Below are 16,308 nucleotides of genomic sequence, written 5' to 3'. Positions count from 1 at the left end.
TATCGGTCAGTTTGCATAAATTTCGTCTGTTAGTTCAAATGCGGGTTGAAATTTATGTGGACAACGTTGGATGGTGGCCTCCGGCATCAATGTCCGCGGACAGATGCCAGAGAAAATTTGCGGGTCAGTGTTGGAGATGCCCATAGTCGGAGGAGAAAGAGAAGCGGCATGTTGATTACTAGCCGGCTGCAGCACGTGCCCCAAGACACTTTGTGAGGTTGCAAGGTGGGTCATCTATTAATAAAGTAGTACACATTTAAAATTTACTATTATACATGCCCGGCTATTAGGTCAGTTATAGTTGACATGGCAACATTTTATAGCCGATTGTTGGCCTATATTACTAACTATATGCTTTTATTACTTTCATCGCCCTGTGAAAAATGACTAGCAATGACAGGTGGCAACAATAATCCAAGAGAGATAAGTAATGAGCGAATAAACCCCAAGTGATGTCTTGTTGTCACTTCTCACGCAGATGCCTTGCCGACCTTAAGGGGCTTCACCACCTCCCAGGTGAAGTCGCGTCATCGCGCCCAAAGTGACCGTAAGCGGCTGTCTTGATGAACCTGTTCCCGCCCTTCTTCAAGTCGAGGTTGATGCTGATCATCCCGGGCCTGAAGTCGAAGTTCTCCTTGACGAGGATCTCCCCGTCGGGGACCTTCCCGGTGCCGTACGAGTCTACGAAGACAGACAAAGGCTCAGGCACGCCGATGGCGTACGAGATCTGCACGATGCAACGGCGCGCGAGCCCACTGGCAATGATGCTCTTGGCGGCCTGCCTGGCGATGTAGGCACCGCTTCGGTCGACCTTGGTGGGGTCCTTGCCGGAGAAGGCGCCGCCGCCGTGGGCTCCCCACCCACCGTAGGTGTCGATGATGATCTTGCGGCCGGTGAGGCCGGCGTCGCCGTGGGGGCCGCCGATGACGAAGCGGCCCGACGGGTTGAGGTGGAAGATGGTGCGCTCGTCGAGGTACTTGCCCGGGATCACCGGCTTGATGACGTGCTCCTTGAGGTCCGCAGCGATTTCGTCGTTGCTGACGGTCTCGTCGTGCTGGGTGGAGATGAGCACGGTGTGCACGCGGACAGGGACCATGGCGCCACCCTCGTTCAGGTACTCGACCGTGACCTGGGTCTTGCCGTCCGGCCTGAGCCAGGCGCAGGTGCCGTTCTTGCGGACCTCGGTGAGGCGGGCCCCGAGCTTGGTGGCGAGCACGTGGCTGAGGGGCATCAGCTCGGGGGTCTCGTGGGTGGCGTAGCCGAACATGATGCCCTGGTCGCCGGCGCCCACCTCCTCGGGGCGCTTGGTGAAGTGCCCGTGGACGCCCTGGGCGATGTCGGGGGACTGCTGCTCGATGTTGACGAGCACCCTGCAGCGGTCGGCGTCGAGGCCGACGTCGTCGGAGACGAAGCCGATGCTGCGGCAGGTGTCGCGCACGATCTTCTCATAGTGGACGGTGGCCTTGGTGGTGATCTTGCCCAGCACCATGACCATGTTGGTCTTCGTGCAGGTCTCGCAGGCCACCTTGCTGTCGGGGTCCTGGGCCAGGCAGGCGTCCAGCACGTACGGCATCCGAGACCTGGTCGCACAGCTTGTCGGGGTGGCCCTCGTTCACCGACTCGGACGTGAAGAGGAACGTCTCCGCCGCCATTTCTCCCGTCTGCTTTTTGTTCGCGAAGCGGAGGAGAAAGTGGAATCAATGTATGCGCTGTGTGCCCGGTCGGTGCGCTGTGTGAAGAACCCGGCCGGCGGCCGTGCCATTTATGGCAGCCGAGCAGGCCGCGCGCGCGTGTTTGCTGCTGGTGAGGGTGCGGGACTGCACAACCTGTGCTAACAATTCAGCCATGTACGTGTGAGATGGAGATCAGACAGCATGCTTCATGCATGCACAATGATTGCAAGCAAACAAACCATGCAACTTAATTTGAGTAATCCGGGTGACCTACCAATCGATCCATCCATTTTCGTTTGGACTGACACTTCCATCATTCGTAGTGATGAATTGTGTGGACTACGATTGCCAGAACAAAAATACACTCTTGCTAAATCTCAGTGGATTGAGATTTAATTATATCTCATTCGATGCTATATTCGTGAGATTTTACATTGAAATCCGTGTAAAAAAGACCAGCCTTTTTTTTCTTTTCTTTCTACCATATTATGTCACTTACTAAGACTTGGTCAAGTCTCGGTCGACTGAGACCTACCCACACCCATGTAAATACTATCACTAGCGCAATCAAGTTATTGCAGACCGTTTAAACCCGCCACCTCACACGGTTTGTCAGATCGCCAACCCATGTCGTCGGTCGAATGAGGGAGAGGGGAAGGGGGCTCGGTTCCGTCGCACACGTTTGACATGAAAGATGCGTGTGCGATGGGTTGGACAATCGCACACAATTGATTAAAAGCAAACATGTGGGATAGGGTGTCCATCTTCTTCTTTTTTTGAGGAAAGGGAGAGCTTCATTCATATCAATAAACCTAAGTTACAATTAGAAGCAAATACATGTTTCAAAGCTTGTGGATAGGGTGTCCATCTTCATCCCACACGATTGGTAACAAGGAAACATGTGTGATGGTGACGCCCATCGCACTAGCTACGGAAGGAATAATGGTATGTGTTATAGGGATTCATCGCTTCCCAACCCACAACTAATGTGATGGTTGATGTTTGCGAGCTGGCAGATCTTGGATACAAGGGATTAGATTGGACTTTTGAGAAACGGATTGTGGGCGGTGATTACTGCCGTGTTCGGCTGGATCGTGCTTTGGCGAGCCCGACATGGTCATCAATGTTTCCGTTTGCCACGTTGGAGCACTTGACGGCGGCAAAGTCAGACCATAGCCCTATTTTATTGATGCAAGCGAGGTACGACTGTCTATGAGGAAACCTTTCAGGTATGAATGCATGTGGGAGAGGGAGCCGAGCTTTAAAACTCACATTGAGCAAATCTGGACGGAGCAGCAGCCAGCTACCACAGCTGCAATGCTCTCCGCAAAGCTTAGTACGATAGCAACACAACTGAAAACCTGGGGACGAAGGACCTTTGGGTCTGTCCGCCAGGAGCTGAGGGAGCTTCGGTTGAAGCTAGCAGCCCTGAGAGCTGCACCGGACCGTGTCGGGCCGAGCCTTGAGGAGAAGGTGGTCCAAGACAGGATGGTGGAGCTATCATATAGAGAAGAAATCATGATGAGACAGCGTTCACGTATCAAATGGCTTTCGGAAGGAGATAGTAATACACAATATTTTCAGAAAAAAGTATGTGCAAGGAGGGCAAGGAACAGAATAGTTCAGCTCCAGCGACAGGATGGCTCTATGAGCTTGGATCCGGAGGAGATGGCAGGGATGGCAACGGATTTTTATAAGAATCTATATACATCAGAGGGCACCATTGGCATGGAGGAAGTGCTATCTCACATTCCTGTGAGAGTTAATGGAGATATGAACACTAAGCTTAATGCGCCTTATACGAATGAGGAGATAAAGGAGGCACTTTTTCAGATGTTCCCGACCAAGGCTCCCGGTCCTGACGGTTTCCCAGCACATTTTTTCCAAAGGCATTGGGAGCTTTGTGAAGATGAGATAACAGGCATGATTAAGAGAGTGCTAAGTGGAGAGGACTCACCGGAGGATATTAACAGTACGTTCATCGTTCTAATTCCCAAGATTGCAAGTCCGAAAATCCTAGGACAGTTTCGGCCTATAAGTCTTTGCAACGTCATCTACAAGATAGCGTCAAAGGTCTTAGCCAATAGGCTGAAAGTAATCCTCCCCAAGGTGATCTCCGAAGAGCAATCCGCTTTCGTCCCTGGTCGTCTTATAACCGACAACTTTATAACGGCATACGAGTGTCTCCATTACATGAAGTCAAGGAGGATCAAGTATAATCGGTTTTGTGCGTTGAAGCTCGATATGATGAAGGCGTACGATAGGCTAGAATGGCCTTACCTTAAAGCTGTCATGCTCAAACTGGGTATCAGTCCAGTGTTCACGGCAGCGGTCATGAGGTGCGTTTCATCAGTTTCTTTCTCTGTTCTGTTTAATGGTGGAAGGTTAGATGATTTCAGGCCCTCCCGAGGAGTGCGACAGGGGGACCCAATATCCCCATATCTTTTTCTCTTGGCAGCAGAAGGGCTCTCGTGTTTATTGAAAGCACACGGAGGTGGCGTGAGGGGCCTCTCAGTAGCGGCTTCTGCCTCTGCTGTGAACCATTTGTTGTTTGCCGACGATAGCCTCTTTTTTTTTGAAGCAACCACATAGAGTGCTGCCAAGGTGAATGAGTTGCTGAAACTATATTGTGATGCTCCAGGACAGCGAATAAATATGGACAAATCATCCATTTATTTCAGTAAGGGAGTTTCTGAGGCAACTCGGCTGGAAGTTAAAAACGTGTTGGACGTTCATAATGAGGCGCTGTCTGATAAATACTTGGGCTTACCAAGTGATGTTGGTAGAGCCAAGGAAGGATGTTTTAAATATCTCAAGGACAGAATCTGGAAGCATGTCCAAGGTTGGATGGAGAAGTGCTTGTCTGCGGGAGGGAAGGAGGTCCTTATTAAATCGGTCGCTCAAGCAATACCAACGTATTCTATGGCGTGCTTCAAGCTATCGCGTGGTCTATGTGAGCATATAAACAGTCTTCTTAGGAAGTTCTGGTGGGGCAGCAAGCAAGGGCAGAGGAAGCCGACTTGGGTATCATGGGAAACAATGTGCAAACCAAAATTTATGGGAGGAATGGGTTTTCGCGATATTGAGCTCTTTAATCTTGCACTACTAGCACGCCAGGTGTGGAGGATTCTTCAAGAGCCAAATTCTCTAAGTGCTAGAGTACTGAAGGCGAGATACTTTCCAGATGGATCTATTCTTGAGGCGACCTTGGGAGCTCATCCCTCCCAGGTATGGCGATCACTGATAGAAGGACGAGATGTGCTTGCTTTGGGCTTAATAAAGAGGATAGGCTCGGGGGAGAACACAAGTATATGGCATGAGAATTGGCTGCCGAGGGACTACAAATTAAAACCTATGTGCTCGATCTCCCCTGATCCTCCTCAAACTGTCTTGGAGCTTATTGATCCAACATCACGGACATGGAATAGACCAGCCCTTATGCAGCATTTTGTGAAGCCTGATGTTGATGTGATTATGAGCATCCCACTTAGCTTTCGAGTGCAACAAGATTTCTGGGCTTGGCATTATGATAAGAGAGGAGTGTTTTCTGTACGGTCTGCGTACAAGATGATCTCAGGTATCAAACATCAGCGAGAGGAGTGGCTTGAACACCGTGCGAGCAACTCCAACAAGGAGGCAGAGAAGAAAGCATGGTCTCAGATTTGGAAAGTGAAGATCCCATCAAAGGTAAGAGTTTTTGTCTGGAGATTGGCCCAGATGTCATTGCCAACGGGGACGGTGCGCCATAGCAGGAAGATGGCGACCTCACCATCATGTTCAATATGCAATGAAGAAGTGGACTCTTGGCGGCATTCTTTGTTCGATTGTCGCATGGCCAGGTGTGTTTGGGCTCTGAGTGATGAAGATGTCCTTGAACATATGCTATCCAACAGAACTGATGATGCGAGGCTATGGATTTTTTGGCTGTTTGAAACCACGAATCAGCATGATCTTGCCAAGATCCTAGTCATGATGTGGGCTATATGGTGGGCTCGGCGGAAAGCTATCCATGACAATGAGTATCAAAGTCCACTTTCAACGTTCAGTTTCGTCAATCGATATCTCGATGAACTTGAAGTGGCAAATCTTGGAAGAACGACGACTACAAGTCCGGCTGTCCAGCAGAGGCCAGCAAGATGGCGGCCACCTGAAGATGAGGCGTGTGTGAAGATAAATGTGGATGGCGCTATCTCTCGCCGAGGAACCACAGGGGCGGCAGCGGCAGTTTGCAGAGGTAGACTTGGAAATTATCTGGGAGCTTCGGCAATTGTTCTTGATGGACTGGTCGATACACCAAGCCTAGAAGCCCACGCATGCAATGAAGCTCTTGTTCTAGCAAGGGATCTCAATATTTCACATGCGATAGTAGCATCGGACTGCATGCAAGTCGTCACAGATATCAAGCGAGGTGCTAGCTCCTCGTATGCTTTTCTGCTTAGAGAGATTAATGAGAGGATGAATGATTTTGTAAAAATTACCTTCTGTTTTGAGAGGAGGGAGTCGAACTTTGAGGCGCATGCTTTGGCTAAGGCAGCGTCGTCGCTCCCGGCGGGTCGCCACATGTGGCTAGGGATCCTCCCTGATATCATTTGTATTCCTTCCGTGTTGAACTTTGAATAAAATCCCTAGTTTCACCTTAAAAAAAAGGCTATATCTCACAATAAGCCAGTCATAGCCCTGGCAGCTGGACTCGGGAGCTCTGCGTCAAATAGTGCAGCTTTCACGCAGTGAAAGACCGACAGGGCTAGCTTATTCAGCTCTCCTACGGTAGCGACTATTTACGTGGCACTGGCAGTCAAGTGGCCCTAACTTTTCCTGTTCATTTTTCTAACTTTTTTTTTCTTTCAGGTGGTTTTTTCACCCGGTTTCTTTATATAGAACATTAAAAAATTAAAATCTAATTCAAAAAAATCCAAAAATTAGAAATTGGTAGAAAATATTTGAAAAATGAAAAAAGGCATGTGAACAATATTTTACAAACGTGATCATTTTTAGAACTTCTGAATGTTTTCTGAAATTATGAACATTTTTAAATAATTTACACATTTTAAGAAAGGTGAACATTTTTTATTGAAATTTTCAACCATTTTTTAAAAACCGGAGAAGAAAAAACGAAAAGTATAAAACAAAAACCAGACCAGAACCGATGTAAACCAGACAATGACCTTCCAGAGGGTTCCAAAACTAGAATTCTGATAGCCGATTAGCTAGGGTTGTCCAAAATAGATTAGTATTATTATTTTATCATAGAATTTTTTTAGGAAATTCTTTCTCTCTTTTTTTTTAAAGTTGAAATCGGGTTAATTCTTTTACCAAGGTCATTTTTTAAGAGGTCGACATCCTTTATGTTGCATGGTGTTACATCGCGTATACAACTTAATGGTACACCACTTTTAGCAATGGTTCATAATGCGGCATTTCTTCCATTGCCAGCGCTCTTTATCATAACTTCTGCTCATTACAAACCTATTATACGAATATCATCTACTCACTACTGTTGTTCTTTGACCAGCATCGGTTTACTGTGGGATTTGTTAGCATTTTGCCGCAATGAGTGGCAAATAGGGGGTGATGTTGCACTCGGTCGGCCAGGTGACAGAATTCGAGCAGTTAGGCCATGCTAAATAACATGTCTAGGTGATGGCCGCGCTAAGCAAGTCAATGTAGTTACCAGGCCAGGCTAGCATGTTGCATGACTTGCGTCTCTCGGCATTAACCAAACACTTACGTCCATTGAAAAAATCACATACGAGGCAGATTTCAGGGAGGCCCAAGGCCAGACGTGAGGAAACGAGGACACCGACCAAACGTGCTCATAATTACTGGAGATACCCACCAAGATCACGGTGAGTTATCTTTCCCGGAAGACGCAGCATCACGGTGAGTCTTCTGCTTTAACTCTGGCAGGCAAATGCTACCTTCATGGCTGTGTATTATTACGTTCCGTCCGTCCCCAAATAGCTGGCAGATAAATTCAGTCAAAAGTCAATGATTTCTAAGTTTGACCAAGGATATATACGAAAATATTAAAATAGACAATATCAAATCAATATTTAATATATTCATCATTAGATATATTTCCATAATCTATTTATCAATATTATTTTTGTTGATACTTTCTTCTATATATTTGTCAAACTCAGAAAGGATTGACCTTTTGAGTGGATTTGTATGCAATGTATTTGGGGGCGGAGAGAGTATGCAGTTTCGGATGCTGAGCTCCCGGACTTCATTTCATCCTCAGAATTTGTAAATGCCCGTGCTACATATGATGAATAAAGTCTATTTTTTCCCTGTAATAAAAAAAAAGAGCGAGAGGGAGAGCTGCTAAACTAGATAAACACACAACCTCTTTCCCCTCTCTGCTCCAGCTGCTCTGTTTGTCGTCCCGGCCGACGTGGTTTGACCTGTCTCCTCCGTCCGCCTGCTCTACTGGACTGGTGAGCAGACCCAATTTGCTCTATTAATTTGTTCTGCGATTTCCCCGTCTAGCGCGGATTCGTTTGCTCCTTTTGCTTTGCTTGGTGCATATGTGATTTGAGTTAATTACACTTATGATGCACAAAAGATACACAAACTTGCACTCGATATACATATTCATACATAAACTTGAAAGAAATGGCATAAATCGGTCCTACAATTTGTGTTTTGGGTATGTTTGACTACATTTCCGTCTCACTCCCCGTTCCTATAACTCAAGAACCATGTTTTTTTAGAAGGAAAACGCTAGAAGCGTATGGCTTTAAATTAATGAAGCCCACAACATAGGCAGCGTACCAACCACGTCCAAACCTTACACACATCACAGAAGGGCTCAGGCCACACACACGCAGGAAGTTATAGGGTTCACGGCCAAAAGAGCGCGAGCATAAGTTACATGGCTCGAAGGCCAAACACTGAGCACGCAGGCTCGCGCACGGAACAAAAGGGCCACTCCAAATCAAGAAGTGGCGGCTGGCTCCCTAGCCATCACATACACCTGGCGGAGACGGTCTTGAGCATGTTGCATCCTCTCAGTATCCTTGCGCCTCGCCAACGGACTCCACTGCTGCAGAAATAGGTTGCATTTATAGATGGTATTAACCGGGTGAGTCGGGAAGATCCCCTCAATAGCTAGTTTGTTCCTAGTTAACCAAAGCGTCCAGAACAGTGCCCCAACACAGCTCCACATCACACGTTTACTGCTCCCCTGGACAGAGTCAAGCATAGCCACAAGCTCGTTGGTTGACCTCGGGTCCCAGGACACCTCGGCCGCGGTCCGGACCGCGCTCCAGGCGAACCTGGCCAGCGGGCATCGGAAGAAGACGTGGTTTGCGTCCTCGACCACGTTACAGACCGCGCAAGTGCCGGTCGACGACCCCTGCCTTTTCGCCACGTTTTCGGAAGTGGGCAATCTGTTCCTGAACAGCTGCCATAAAAACACTTTGATTTTCAGCGGGAGGCGCGCCTTCCATAGGCCCTTCACCACCGGCTGGGCTGGCCCCTGGCAAAGCTTGTGGTACAGAGATTTGACCGAAAACTTGCCGGACACGGTGAGCGCCCAAGTCACCGAGTCAGCCGCTGTGGACAGCGAGATCAACCTTTTGAGGAACCATGTCTATGCAGTACTTCAGTTCGGGGTCAGATCAGCAAAGGACTTGGGTTAGTCTTGTGACCTCGACCCCCGGGATGACAAGAGTAACCCAAGTCCCTATCTTGAGCTTGCCTTTAACGATCAGCAGTTCCGGACAACTACCAAGGAGAATGATCTGAACCCAGTGTGGAACGAGCACTTCTACTTCAGGGTGTCTGATCCAACTTATCCACCTAAACTTTCCCTTAAAGCAACTGTGAGGTGCGCGGAATGATGTCGCATGAATACTGACGGAATCTGTTCCTGGCATGTTTGTCATTGGCACCGTCGGTATTCATGGGACATCATTCGTGCCCCTCCCAGATTCCGTCGTCAAGGGATATACTTTAAAGAAACTAGCACGTTCCTTACTTTTACCTCCCACGCCAGTACGATCACTATTTTTGAGACAGGAAGTATTGCATATGAAAGTATTTGTCGCTGATGAGGCCTCCATCCGAGCTTCCGACCCTCTTCTGGAGATGGATAGGGTAATATCGTCTCTAGACTTTCATGTTTCAAATAACCATGAAAGGAAGCCAAATGATCTGAGTTCAAGGCCATACTATGTACCATTGCAATGCTTGAGAGATATCACAAATAATTTCTCTGAGAAATTGGAAAGGGTGGTTTTGGTGTTGTATATAAGGTAAGGTTACAATATACTCTTCTCTCCTTGTCTTTCTTTTCCGTAACGTACGATCATATTGATAGGATGGTTTTAAACAGGGAGTGCTGGAAAATGGTGAAATGATTGCTGTGAAGAAGATTGTATTACAACCGGCCAATAGTAAGTTACGACAACGCGTGGAAATGCAGTTTGAGAAGGAGGTTTGTCATCTTATGACGGTTAAGCACCCCAATATAGTGCAATGTGTAGGCTACTGCTATGAAACACTGAAAGAGGTTGCACCATACAATGGGAAAATGGTATTTGCAGAGAAGTCGGAAATGCTACTTTGCTTAGAGTATCTCCCCACCGGAAGCCTCAGTGAGTATCTATCTGGTACGACATTTAATATGGCATGTTGTTTATCGATTTCATCTTCATTTGATACTGTAGACTAGGAAGTTTGGGCTTTGTTTTCCACATGTAACAACAGATCAATATACTCAAACAAGGATATATCGTACAAATTTGTAGTACTTTCATACATTATCTACAGAACATGTAGTCGAATTTCTAGGTAAGATATGTCAAAATGTTCTTCTTGGGTTACAAATGCAGATGAATCTTGTGGACTTAATTGGAGCACACGCTACAAAATAATCAAAGGGACTTGCTATGGTTTATGTCACCTTCACGGGCAAAAAGATACCCCCATTATTCACTTGGACCTTAAACCTACAAACATATTGCTCAGCGACGGTATGATAGCAAAAATTGCAGACTTCGGTTTGTCAAGGTTGCTTGAACAACCAGGCACTATTATAACGTCATCTCGTTTTGGAACACCGTGAGTTGTTGCCACTTTTTAATCCATTATTCCTTAAGTTATAAGCAAGATGTGTTTTCTATACTGTCTATTTAACACTACCAAATTCTATTTGTGTTGTTAATTCAGCGGTTACATGGCACCTGAGTTCTTTGAGGAAAGTGGTCCAGCATTGTCGACCAAGTCGGACATATTTAGCTTGGGCGTAATAATCATCGAGATAATAACAGGACGTCGGAAATACCCCCGTGATGTTACTGAACCATCATCTTCAAATGAATTTGTCGAGATGGTGAGGAATTGTTTGTTTTGCATTTCAAAATGGACGTCCCTTTGTTGACATTGCGTTTACCCTTCACAGTAACAGTCTAGGTATTTTGTCTGATTTCACAGGTTCTCTGCAACTAGAAAAACAAGGTGAGAAGATCACGGAGATATGGAACCCTAGGTATAATTTGCCAAGAAGAAATAAAAAGATGCATTCAGATAGGCCTAATATGTCAGAACCCTGATCGCAAGCAAAGGCCTGCAATAAGGAACATTATCAGTATGCTTCAAGGAACAGAAAGTATTTATTGCGACATTAACAACCATGCAACATCATCGGCAGGCTAGGCATGCACCGGAACCGACCACCTATCTCATGTCGACGTCGCCGCGAGACCCCTCATTAGCAGCTCCGACCTCATCCATGGTCGAGATATAGGTAGGGCCCTCATCAACAGCTCCGGTATAGGTAGAGGGCTGAAGATTTGCTCGATCTATGTACGTTGTTGTAACTTGCAATTGGCCTGCAACTATTCATGGCCCACCCTGTGGGATGGACCGTTTGGCTCTGATGGCGTATCATTTGTCGTGTTTGAACATGAATTTGATTCGAGACACTGGCGGTGTTGCGCACCCGCTGCCCAAAATCTGTATTATTGTGTGGGGTCCCGTGTTTCTCCTTCTGTGTGGAACTCATACTTTTCTGTGTACTAGCAAGATGCCCGTGCATTGCACGAAACATCAAGATGCATTTTTTTATAAAACACCTGTTGTGATTGACCCATGCAGGAGTAATCCCATGTGTAAAAACTAATGATATCTCGAGAATTTTATCGGAAAAATGGTATCTTGAGAATTTCATCGAAAAAATGATATCTCGAGAAAGATGGGAGATAAGGTGAGGAGGAGTGGGGCGTGGTGGTGACAGGTGGTCGGACTGGGTGGAGGCATGGGGATGGACAGCGCCGGCAGTGGCCACCATGCCAGATTATTTCAAAGACTTCCTATTTTAATTGCTCAGCAATGAGGTTGTGGGAGATAAGGATGAACGAGGCAACGCCTTACCTGTAAATGTGGAGAGAGGTGCGGGTATCTTTTGTAAAATTATCATAGTTTGCTTTTTATTCGTCAGATATAGATCAGACGGTCTATATTATAAGATGGCAGATACACCATCATCACCAACTCAATTTTTTATAAGAGTAGAGATGGTTTAGTTACGGTCCAGTGAGGGTGCTCTCTGCAATGTTGATATATTGGGGTGTGCCCGAATCTGTAGTGTATTTGCCATGTGGTGGCGCGCAGTGGGGTCCGGCTGGCACAACTCAAAGGCCGGAGCTTTTCTCGTGATTTTAATGCCGCCATGCATTTGCGTTTCATCAAAAGCGCTCAGTGAGGGATTATTAGTTTCATGAATCTTGGATGACCAGCGCCCTGGTGAGTTCCTGCTTAGACAGTTAGATTGAATTCATACTGACAGCCATTGCCAGACGATGTAGACTGCAAGCAGAGCATTTTATTGACCATGTATTCATAAAATGTTCAAAAAGTATTTGAAAAATGTTAATCAAGCATTTTAAAAATGTTAAATATGCACAGAAACATGTTGACCATGTATTCAAAAAATTATTAATCTACTATTTGAAAAATAATAATCAAGCATTTGAAAAAATGTTGACCATGTATTAAAAAATTAAAATTTTATTTAAAAACTGTTAATACATAATTTAGAAAAATGTAAAAATGGGTATCGAAATTATGTTGACCACGTATTAAAAATGGTAATATCGCATTTCAAAACTATTAAATGTATATTGAAGAATGTTGACCATGTATTCAGTAAATGTTAATCATGTATTTGAAAAAATAACGAGTATTACCAATTTGTATTACATATATATACCAAAAATGTATATAGAGAAAAAAAGGAAACCAACGAAAAACAATGAAAATAGGAGTGAAAACAAAGGAAAACCAATGAAAACAAACAAAAATGAAGAAAATAAAAAGCTATTGTAGAAACAAAGAAAATTATAGGAAAACAAAGAAAATAAATAAAACCAATGAAAACAAGAAAAACAAACAAAATCAAAGTAAAATGAAGACAATAAAAAGTTAGTGAAAATGAAATAGAAACAAGGAAAACTGTAGGAAAACAAAGAAAATAAATAAATCAATAAAAGCAGAGAAAAGAAACAAAGAAAACCCAGTGAAAAAACAAAACTAAAAAGCCAAAAAACTCATTGGAACCCCGACTCTTTTTCTATAACAAGGTCGTGACCTACTAATTAAACACGAACACGATGGTGACCCTATCAGTGCAACTCTGTTGCCAGGAAATTACGAGATCTTCCCGTGCGACCCTTTTTCTCTAGTGTATTTCTTTTAGCGCGAATGGGCCGGCCAGCAACTGTAGATGCTTAAGACAAGACCGAAGGAATACCCGCAACGATTATATCTTGCATTCACCAAGACTGTAGGATGTCTCACTGAAGCATCTACAGTAATCAGGCTGGCCCAACCAAGCACAATTAAAGAAAAAAAAGGAGGAAAGGCGGTGGGGGGGAGGGGGGGTGGAAGGGATCAATCCCTAGTCTCTAGGGAGATGGCCAACTTCCTGTTCATGGTAAATAGTAGAGGCGCGACCTACTTGAGGCGATTCGAGCCGGTTTTCTCTCGTTTTTTTCTATTTTCTTTTCTTCACCATTTTTTCATTCTTTTTGCATTTGTTTTTTTTTTCAATTTAATTTTTATTTGCTTATTTTGTTTCTTTTTTGCTTTTCATCTTTTGGGTTTTCTTTGTTTATTATGGTTTTCATTCTACATTTTTTATATGTCAAGAATATTTTCTTAATACACATTTAACATATTGCCCATACAAATTTAACAGTTTTTAATACTGGTCAAAAGTTTTTCTATACACATATTAACATTTATCAAATGCTTCATTAACATTTATCAAATGTAAAGTTAACATTTTTTAATACATGGTCAACATTTTTTATACACATTTTAAACATTTTTGAATGTTTGATTAACATTTCAAATGTAAAGTTAACATTTTTTTAATACATAGCCAACAATTTATTATACACATTTTAATCTTTTTCAAATGCTTGATTAACATTTTTCGAATGCAAAGTTACCATTTTTTAAATACCTGGTCAACATTTTTTCTATACACACTTCAAAAAACATTCAAATAGAAGATTACATTTTCTAATACATGGTCGACATTTTTTCTATGCACATCTAACATTTTTCAAATGCTTGATTAGCATTTTTAAATGCAATATTAGCATTTGTTGTGCACATGGTCAAAAGTTTTTCTTAACAAGTAATATTTTTTAAATGCTTGATTAACATTGTTGAATTAATTTTTCGACATCTTTTCAAATGCTTGATTAACATTTTTATATACATGATCAAAAAAATCATCCTCTTTTAATACATGGTCTACTTTTTTTCTAAATACTTCTAAAAAATTGAAATACTTCTTGACATTTTTATATTAATTATAGAAAAAATTCATATTTTTTAATACATCATCAACATTTTTTTTACACATTTAACATTTTTCAAAATCTTGATTAACATTTTTTAAATACTTGCAGTGGATATTTTTCTATACACATTTAGCATTTTGCAAATTATTGATTATCACTTATTCAATATTTTTTCAAATGCTTGATTATCACTTATTCAATATTTTTTCAAATAGTTTCATACAAATTTTATTTTTTAATACATTTTTTGTATATGCGATAAACATTTTCTCTATACATATTTAACATTTTTCAAATGCTTGGTCAATATTTTTCAAATGTTTTATGTAGAGGGATTTTGTAATTAGTATTAATTTGGAATATTTGAAATTATGAACAAAAGTCAAAAAACCAAAAAAATCATGAAAAAGAATAAAACAAAAAAGTGGTTGTTGTGCTCGCGCGACTGGGCCAGCCCTCGCCTCTGCTTGCCGCAAAGGCCATGTCCTGCTTAGACACACCTATGTCTACGAATGATGCTCTTTGCATCAAAGAGTCGATGTTTTGCACATGCGTGGCACACCTGGGCCGGCGGATTTGGCTGTCGCAAGAAGAAAAAACACAATGAAAGCAACACGTTATGCTGGCATTCGAACCAATGACTCCACGGTGTCGCGCGCGCTGTGCCAGCCGCTGCGCCCAACTAGCTCTTGTGCATGTGCGGCGCAACACTAAAAGAAACAAACGACAGCGATAAAACTTAATTTTGCTAAATAATCCCAAAACTAAGGTCCCACTGAGGGATCAAAACGAGCACCTCCTGCTAGGAAACCATGTTGCTAGCCACTATAAGTCCCGGGAATTTGTGTATAAAATTGCAGGCCGGTGTATATGAACTATAAGCTGCAACTAATTTAAGGACTTTTTTAAATTTCAAACATGATTTATTTTTGAAAAAGTAAATTTTCGGTGAAACGAGAACATTTTCAGAATTGTGATCAAAATTTGAAAACCTCGAACATTTCATGAAAACAAGAACATTATTTGGAACTCTCAAACATTTTAGTGCCAAAAAGGGAAGTAATTGCAAATGAGAACATTTTACGAATTTACGAACAATTTTGTAAAAAACACAATTATTTTTTGAATAACAAGAACAAACATCGAAAATGAGAATATTTCTCAAAATTACGGACAGTTATTTCAAAACTCGAACATATTTTGAAGTTGTGAACAAATCTTGGAGAGCTGAACATTTTTTCAATTTATGAACAAATTTGGAAAGCTAGAACATTATTCAAAATTTCCAAACATATTTTAAATTTGTGAACATAAATTTAAAAAGCGAACATTTTATAAATTCCAATAACTATTTTTTGAATTCCAGAACAAATTTTGAAAACATGAACAATTATCAAATTCGTGAAAAATTTAGAAATTGTGAACATTTTCTGAAGTTCCCAAACCTTTTTTAAAATTTTCTAGCAATTTTTTAAAATATGAACATTTTTTAAATTTGAAAACAATTTTTTAAGTGGGAACATTTTAATTTCCACAAAAATTATTGGATTTTTTGAAAAAGGTATATTAAAAGTGAATATTTTTAAAATTTCTGATAATTTTTTGGAAAGAAAAATAAATTTGAAAAAGAAAGAAAAGAAAAGGAGAAACTAAAAAAGGAAAAGAACAAAAGAAAAATGAAAAAGAAAAAAAGAAAAAGAAAAAAAGAAAAAGAAAAAAAGAGAGAGAAAAGGTCGAGGGACGTTCTAGAAGTTTCCCAAAACCGGAAATGACAGGCTGAAACCTTTCACAAGGTTCCCAAAACCAGGATCGGT

General features: G+C 42.6%; 3 protein-coding genes across 3 annotated transcripts; 2 read left to right on the top strand and 1 right to left on the bottom strand.

Annotated features, from left to right (window-relative positions):
- Positions 1-230: 230 nt before the first annotated feature.
- On the bottom strand, positions 231-1,758 carry LOC109731770 (S-adenosylmethionine synthase 2-like). The gene has a single exon (XM_020290947.4). It carries the CDS (start codon positions 1,571-1,573, stop codon positions 503-505), a length of 1,071 nt encoding a protein of 356 aa, XP_020146536.1. The 5' UTR covers positions 1,574-1,758; the 3' UTR covers positions 231-502.
- Positions 1,759-2,885: 1,127 nt separating this feature from the next.
- LOC141040621 (uncharacterized) lies at positions 2,886-9,520 on the top strand. The gene is made up of 4 exons (XM_073506738.1): positions 2,886-4,012; positions 4,355-6,081; positions 8,871-9,292; positions 9,392-9,520. The coding sequence occupies exons 1-4, from the start codon at positions 2,886-2,888 to the stop codon at positions 9,518-9,520; spliced, it is 3,405 nt and encodes a 1,134-aa protein (XP_073362839.1).
- Positions 9,521-10,098: 578 nt separating this feature from the next.
- LOC141041921 (probable serine/threonine-protein kinase PBL25) lies at positions 10,099-11,258 on the top strand. The gene is made up of 3 exons (XM_073509498.1): positions 10,099-10,291; positions 10,514-10,742; positions 10,851-11,258. Exons 1-3 carry the CDS (start codon positions 10,099-10,101, stop codon positions 11,059-11,061), a joined length of 633 nt encoding a protein of 210 aa, XP_073365599.1. The 3' UTR covers positions 11,062-11,258.
- Positions 11,259-16,308: the final 5,050 nt, after the last annotated feature.

This window comes from Aegilops tauschii, chromosome 2 (assembly GCF_002575655.3).
Source record: "Aegilops tauschii subsp. strangulata cultivar AL8/78 chromosome 2, Aet v6.0, whole genome shotgun sequence".
NCBI lineage: Eukaryota > Viridiplantae > Streptophyta > Magnoliopsida > Poales > Poaceae > Aegilops > Aegilops tauschii.
Note: the sequence above shows the minus strand (reverse complement) of the source record. Positions and strands in the feature narration are given on the sequence as shown.

What these genes read in the sequence shown, in the direction of transcription:
- LOC109731770 (XM_020290947.4), bottom strand. Translation starts at nt 1,573, where the DNA reads ATGCCGTACGTGCTGGACGCCTGCCTGGCCCAGGACCCCGACAGCAAG.
- LOC141040621 (XM_073506738.1), top strand. Translation starts at nt 2,886, where the DNA reads ATGAGGAAACCTTTCAGGTATGAATGCATGTGGGAGAGGGAGCCGAGC. An exon ending in TTCACGGCAGCGGTCATGAG is followed by an intron (nt 4,013 to 4,354) that starts GTGCGTTTCATC and finishes CATTTATTTCAG; the next exon opens with TAAGGGAGTTTCTGAGGCAA. An exon ending in ATGCAGTACTTCAGTTCGGG is followed by an intron (nt 9,293 to 9,391) that starts GTCAGATCAGCA and finishes TTTAACGATCAG; the next exon opens with CAGTTCCGGACAACTACCAA.
- LOC141041921 (XM_073509498.1), top strand. Translation starts at nt 10,099, where the DNA reads ATGCAGTTTGAGAAGGAGGTTTGTCATCTTATGACGGTTAAGCACCCC. An exon ending in CCTCAGTGAGTATCTATCTG is followed by an intron (nt 10,292 to 10,513) that starts GTACGACATTTA and finishes TTACAAATGCAG; the next exon opens with ATGAATCTTGTGGACTTAAT. An exon ending in TCATCTCGTTTTGGAACACC is followed by an intron (nt 10,743 to 10,850) that starts GTGAGTTGTTGC and finishes TTGTTAATTCAG; the next exon opens with CGGTTACATGGCACCTGAGT.